This window comes from Acanthochromis polyacanthus, chromosome 7 (assembly GCF_021347895.1).
Source record: "Acanthochromis polyacanthus isolate Apoly-LR-REF ecotype Palm Island chromosome 7, KAUST_Apoly_ChrSc, whole genome shotgun sequence".
Lineage (NCBI taxonomy): Eukaryota > Metazoa > Chordata > Actinopteri > Pomacentridae > Acanthochromis > Acanthochromis polyacanthus.
In genome coordinates, this window is record NC_067119.1 from 8,329,580 (window position 1) to 8,336,824 (window position 7,245).

Consider the following 7,245-nt stretch of genomic DNA (forward strand, 5'->3'; position numbering starts at 1 on the left):
GGAACTCTACCAGCAAAGGGAAAGTACACCAAGCTCACTGCACATTAAGTTTTACATCTGGTATTCTTTGTGACATAAGCCAGGTGCAGAGTTGTTAGAAAGACAGCTTCTGCAACTTACAAATTCACATAACCCTTTAAACAGCTATTGCTCATCAACATTGCTTTCTGCCACTATTCAGTTTGGCATTTTTTGCCAAGAGAAACATCAGAAGACAGTTGCTGCTTTTTCCATACTTTATTATCCCAAGTGCAGACGTTTACACGCGTTTGCTGATCCTCTTGTACACGATGTCCCCCACAGTCATCGTCTGTAGGGACACGAAAATACAAATTTAAAGGCCATTCAAGAGGCAATACAGACATCAAGTTAAGGGTTTTGAATACTCACATTGACGATTGTGTCCTCATCCACCCATTCAGTGACAGACTCAATTCCCTCCATTGAGACCTTCAACTTGTTGCCTTCCCGCTGAACCACCCCCTTTAGAAAACATAGGCTCAAGTTAAAGACAGCAAGAACATCTTACTCAAATTCCAATGTGAAAAGGTGTTTGAAACAATGTGCCATTATTCTTAGAGTTTAGATAACCACTGCATTTGGAATCAGCAGTTAATCCTCCTGCCTCACCTTGATCTTCTCTCCAGTGATCGAGTCCAACTCAGTCTCCTGCCCGATAGTGAAGGTGTTGACGATTACTTTGCCTCCAGTTGTGACCGTCACTTTGAAGTTGTCACCATCCTGCTCAATTTCAGAGATGCTCTTGAGGTCTTTTCCTTTCTGGATAAGGTCATCAGGAAGACCTACGACGGAAAGCAGGCAAGTTAAAAACGAAAGCATGCTCAGTAAAGCAGTCTTAACTTCAAGCTGTGTGTCATCTATGCAGTTTAAAAATGCAGCTTCATTTAAAAAAAAGTGCAATCAAAAATCTGAGTAGTACAGGTAAAAGCCTTAAAAGCACAATTCTTACCAATAGCCTTCATGAAAGGCTCAAAGTTCTCCTGGGACTCAAGCTGGTACTTTCCAGAGAAAGACATGGTGGCAGGCAGTGAAGGTAAAGTTAAAGTGGTTTTCAGCTGCTTTTATACTCTCAAACTGCAGGGGCTCAATCATTAACCACAGGTGACTTCAATTAAGGCAACTCCAGCCCATCTCATCCAGCAGAGCTCACACATTGGCTACTGCAGATAAAGGCAGGCAGAGAGACAAAACACGGACAACATTCATTTCTGTTCCTTCTTTTCGTTCTTTTTCCGTCTTTTTTCACCTCTTCCCATCTGTTTTGCTGTTGTGCATGACTTTTTTGTTGCAATGATGCGAAATCTAAGTAAAAATCAGCTTTACATGAAGTTTTAAGATTATTTTTTTCTCTAAGTTATCTGTGAAATACAGTTTTTAACAGTCATCAAGTCTGAAAAGCATATTCATATATATTTTGCCAAAATATTAATGCTCACTAGGGATAGCTGTAAATTACACAATTTTATATTGTACTGCCAGGCTTAGTGTCAATATTTGTGACATTTTTGGATGGTTTAGTTGCTAAAAATCCCTCTGGGGTTTGTTGTCACTTTACCACAATATGAACTGTAGTCTACATTTGATTAAAAAGGTGCTTTAGTCAGGTGATGCCACTTTTCAAGATAAGCTTCCTGAAAAAAAGAGGCAGCTTTCACAGGACAGATCAGGATTTTGCACAATAATTCCATCCAGTGCAATGTTGTCCATTTGACTTTTTGGTTTTTGTGTTTAATCTTGTGTGTGGATTCTTTAATCTGCTGTGTTTATAAGTCATATGTCTGCTGTTCACCTCTAGAACAGAACACAAGCTGGAATGATTTAACCATGAAGTTAACAAAAAGTGTGGTTCAAAGGTGACTTCATAATGAAAAAGTGACAAAATGAAGAAGCCATGCAGCCAACATGCTCATTACAGTCCAAATAAAAAAAAATTGGCGTTCATGGACACAATTGTCCCACAATGCAATGGACAAAAACCAATGAGGGGTGTGGTAAGATACTGAAAAACAGAAATAACCGTTGCATATTAATGAAGTCATTTTCTTTTCTTTTCAAGAAGTTAAATTGGCAGTAGCATTCCAAAGTTGCAGTTTGATTCATGTCAGATGCTGCATAATTTCCTATTTTTATTACAAGATGGTAAAATATGATGGGTTTTTTTTGTTTGTTTGTTTGTGTGTACAAACTGGCAAATCAGTAAAACTATGACAGTTTATGATGTGTGTGATGTTGTGTTGGTAGCATGTTGTGTGAATTGAGGGCATATCATATACTAGGGGCTGCCTGAGGCTTATATTGAGCTACAGTTGTGCTGAGGGCTAAATGCAAATGTCAGTTTGCACCGCTGCACAATTACACCGGTGAGCTGGTGATGCTCTGCAGGTACGCCACTCGTAACCCTCTCCATTTTAGCCTGCTACCGTTAGCTAATCAGCGCTAAAAGTTACAGCTGAGGCTTATGGAAATCTAGCTCTGCCGGTATTTAGTCATGCATCAGAGTGGTGGGAAGATTGTGAATTAATGACGGACGCTGGTGGAGAAAGTCGGGGATCACACAAGTTATTACAACTCATCCTGAACGTCTGCACCGAATTTCACGGCTAATCCGTCCACTTAGGTTTGAGGCATTTCACTCAAAAAAAACCCCCCAAAAAACTCAAATGTCCACTTCATGTTGGCACAAGAGGAAAAGTCAGAGAGATCAACAAATACATGAGGATTCATCCTGTGGGCACCATGAATGTCTGCACAAAGTCCATCCAATAACTGAGCAGGAATAACCCAATAATGGATACAGCTGCTGGCACATTTGGATTGAAAAAATGAAACTTTTTACCAATACTTATTGAGACATCTTAGTCTGAAATGACTTAGAAATATACAGTAATCATCTTTAGACCTACGTTTTCTATCAGGGCTGAGATTAAGCTGTATTTTCTTTAACTTCTGTTACACTTTTATTCATAAAGGACAATGATTCTATTCTTCCTAGTGTTTAGGAGTGTGTGTGGTCATTGCATTTTCCAAAAAACAAGCTATTCAAGCCCCCTTGAGATCAAACACTTGTCTTTTATGTAGTCTGTTTTGTGCTAGCACAGTTCTAGAGCGGTACAATTTGTCCTGACTTGCCCTGCACAAAGAAACAACTCGGAACAACTGAGTCTTACATAAAGAAGCCATATTGCTCTCCCTTGGATTCCAGGTTACAAGAAAAAGAAAATCTCACTGACAAACGCCAGCCGAGGCATGACTCTCTTTAGTTCCTTACCTCTAAAATCCTTCTCATTCCTGATTATTTAGGGGTCTAATACCATCTCCTCAGCAGATAAAGTTGATTACACACGTCTCTAAATGGAATTAGGCAATTTACCTCTTTTCCGTCGCAGTAATCTCCAATCTCGCCTCCCTTGACTTGATCTTTTTTACCTTTCTATCAAATTTAGAACCTGGAAAAACTACTCAGGATGTGTACAAAATACACCGACTGTCAATTATAAATGCAGAAGGCTCACTCACTACACCACAAAATCGGTCAAAACACGAAGGATACCTCAGTTTCAAATTATTAAGGGAGTCTAGGATTTGCCTATAATTCCAGGCTGTTTTGGGACTGCTGTTATTCACAAGCTAAGATCTCATTGTAGTTCTGAATCAGATTGGATTATGAGATTAGTCTATTTTTTTTCTTCTCATTGTATTAGTCTCGGGGAGAAAGCATCACAAGGAGTGCAATGATGCAGCGCTTTTTCGCCCCACAATCCGATGTGTTGTATTCCTTCAAGACAATTACCGTCTAAAGTCATTCCTTTCTCAGCACACGATACACAACAAAGTTATTTCGGAGAGCGTTTATCAACCGCAGATCTTCCAATCCATCTCAGTCCAATATTAAAATTCAAATGTTACTGACTTTGGGATGTGAAATCATATAATGAGATCTTTTGACTCCCTAGATATATAGATGGTATCAAACTACAACATCAGTAACGTGTTGCATACATGTATCGCACAATGATAGACCCCGATTGATAGAATCTGATGGTGAGTCCATGATTTAATTTAAATGTGGTCTGCTGTTAAATCTTTGAGAATTAATGGTTACTTGTGAGATACTGAGATTGCCTGAAAGCATTTAATCAGTCCGGCGTAGAATCTGAATTTATTTTTAAAGCTTATAACAGATGCGAAGACGTGAGCATAAGGACTGCAGTCCCATGGCCACCAAAAGAATGACCCTTACGTAATGATTACCTGCAAAAAAATGTGACATTTCTCAGATTTTTTTGTGTAATCTGCTCGTCTAGACAGAACTATTCATTTTCTTTAGAAATCTGTCTACCAAAAACCTAAAGTCTCTTAGCAGAACATATAATATACTTCCTTTTCCCACAGAAATGCTGTGTAAATATCTTCCTTATCCATTTCACAGGTTATCTGCCCGAATGAATTGCAGATGGGATAGTTTTCAGAGGGATAGTTTGTTTCATTTTAGGATCTTGCACATGTTCCTAGGGGGGTTTCAAAGTAGCCCAGAGCAAGATATGAAAGCAGAAGATAGGTGGCCCTGAGCGTGGTGGGATGCATTTGCTTACTTTTGCCAGCATTACCTGTGAAATTGACAGAAAATCACATGGGGTTTAGCCTGAGGAATCTCTAGATACCCAAGAAACAGACAAACATGAATCCGACTGGGGTGAATCTTTTTTTGGTTGTTGTTGACTTAGTTTGCATTTCAGAAGTATCTATATAGGTACATATGGCTGCAATTGCATACATTAAAACTGGGTTTTCGAGGGGCGACATTGATGTTGATTACTGGTATTGAAGCAAAGCTGATGACCAATATCTGGAGCCGATATACAGGGTGTCCATAAAGTCTCTTTACAATTTTAACAGTTTATTAAAAAAGCAATTGATAACATATCGTAACCAGAATTGTTTTATTGTAATCAGTGGTTGTCAAAGTTTTTCCTATCTCATTTAGTACTCTTCTATATGGGCACCATTAGTTGCATGAAGCACATCAAGAGGCTACTCGATTTCTTGCCATGTTCGCTGTAGCTGTAGCATTATCAGTGGTGGCAATGGCTTCAGAAATCTTTTGCTTCAAGTCAGTAATGTCCCATATCTTTGTTCGATACATGATTTCTTTAGCATAACCCCATAGAAAGAAGTCCAAGGGAGTGATATCTGGTGAATGCGGTGGCCAAGGAAGTGGCCCATCCCTTCCAATCCACCGGTCTGAGGCGCAGACATTTTTTAGGGTTTCATTTAACAGTACCTCTTTTACCAAGAGGATACCTGAAACAGACAATTTCAATGTGATTACAAACTTCAATAAACTCTTATTACAATAGAACAAATCTGGTTAAGATGTCATATCAACTGCCTTTGTAATAAATTCTTAAAATTATAAAGAAACTTTATGGTCACCCTGTATGTTAGAAGTAATGTTTTGACAGTATGTAACAATGGAAAACTTGTCATTAACAACTAGGTTTCTTAATTGATAAAGGTGACTATAACTGAATATGTAAAACACAAATAGGAGTTAGGCTGACAAGATAAGATAAAATAAGCCTTTATTAATCCCACAGTGGGGAAATTTACAGTTTTACAGCAGGAAAGAAAGGAAATATAAATAACATTATTGCACATGCCAGTGATATTACACTGTTTCTTACATAAATGGAAATACATAAGACATAACTATTAATATTGCAGAGATTTTTATGTAAAATAGAAAATATCTATATAACACATGTTCTAGGTATGGATAGGCAACATTAATAATAATCTGCTGTTCTTCTCTATTTTTCCCACTGTTCTGTCATGTTTACTGTCCACTAATATCCAGATCTTAAAACTTTATTTGTTCTTGTTTTCCAGATTCTATTTCAGTTTAATCTGTAGCTGCCTTCTAGCTTAGCCACAAGCCGTTAGCATAGCCAGTACATAGCTTAGTCACTGTGAGAGGAGTTAATTTCCTGGTTTGTGGCAACGGCTTGTGTTTCTTGTTCAGCTTTTACTGCGTGAGAGACATTTCTGAGACCACAGAGCAACAACAGACAAACAGAGAGAGGAGGTTGCATCAGACCTGAAGTACCGTGTTTCATTTATTAATAATCGGCCAATAAAAATGCAAATACCGATCATCAGAAAACTGTCCAATATCAGCCATGGTAATCGCTCAGGCCGATAATTGGTCTATCTTTAATTTAAACCAATACTGGTTCCTGCTCACGCTAATATTTCTGAAGAAGAATACTGTGTTCCATCATCTGAATACAAAACACTTACAAGCTGAGAGGTTAGTGTGAATGTTAATGAAACTGAAATCCATTATGTTTGTAATAACAGGTCCCCAGTGTGTGTCTGTGTGTGTGTGTGTGTAACTTTAACACAGAAATGCCCTAAAAATGGGCCACATATTCTGGAAGCATCTCCATAACTGTGCTTCTATGTCCAAAACATTTCTCAAAGGCATCTGTGATTGACGGCTAACATGTCAACATCTGACTCCTGAAGCTACGAACTGCACAACGAGACCCCACACAGGAATCGACCATCGTTGGCACCTTCAGCACATCTCGGCTCAATAAAAACAGTAGCAAGATTCAAATTAAGTAGACGTACAACGCAAATATGTGTAGAATTCAAGTGAATCAGCTCTACTGCTTGAAATTATGGTTCTGATCATTTGCAGCATCGATCGAAAACATGACCATCGATTCTGGGCATGCTACACTTCTGTCTGGAGTTTTGTTTATTGATTGCTGGATCACTGATGAAGCCCCGCTGTTGTAGATGTCCATATGGACATGGAAAACCCAATGAGGCTGTTGGTTGATGTTTTCGCTAAGCACGATGAGCCCAAGCGTCCGCCTTCATCCCAAGAAGATCTGAGCGGCGACCTCCATACAGTCCCATGACTAACAGCTCGCGGTTTGTCTCTCTGCAGGCGTCCGGCCCTGGGCTACTGGCTATCTCTGTAAAAAGGTCAGCTGGAATGCTCTGCGCTCATAAAGACAGGCTAATTAACACGCCCGCTCTCGGAAACCTGCATTACTTATTCAGAAATCCCTCCTTAAGACAGGACTTGGAGTGAGGGAGGGAGGCAGGGAGGGTGTAGGAAGAGATGAAGGAGATCAATGGAAATGTGGAGTTTAATTACCGTCAGCTCGGCAGGCCATCTTCACAGGACTAAATCCTTGGCAGGAGCTG

General features: G+C 39.3%; 1 protein-coding gene across 1 annotated transcript; it reads right to left on the reverse strand.

Moving 5' to 3' along the window:
- Positions 1 to 259: 259 nt before the first annotated feature.
- LOC110953307 (fatty acid-binding protein, liver-type-like) lies at positions 260 to 1,100 on the reverse strand. Its single transcript, XM_051951032.1, has 4 exons — positions 971 to 1,100; positions 631 to 803; positions 391 to 483; positions 260 to 310 (listed from the first exon to the last, which is right to left on the reverse strand). The coding sequence occupies exons 1-4, from the start codon at positions 1,035 to 1,037 to the stop codon at positions 260 to 262; spliced, it is 384 nt and encodes a 127-aa protein (XP_051806992.1). The 5' UTR covers positions 1,038 to 1,100.
- Positions 1,101 to 7,245: the final 6,145 nt, after the last annotated feature.

What these genes read in the sequence shown, in the direction of transcription:
- LOC110953307 (XM_051951032.1), bottom strand. Translation starts at nt 1,037, where the DNA reads ATGTCTTTCTCTGGAAAGTACCAGCTTGAGTCCCAGGAGAACTTTGAG. An exon ending in GCCTTTCATGAAGGCTATTG is followed by an intron (nt 804 to 970) that starts GTAAGAATTGTG and finishes TTTCCGTCGTAG; the next exon opens with GTCTTCCTGATGACCTTATC. An exon ending in ATGAGGACACAATCGTCAAT is followed by an intron (nt 311 to 390) that starts GTGAGTATTCAA and finishes GTGTCCCTACAG; the next exon opens with ACGATGACTGTGGGGGACAT.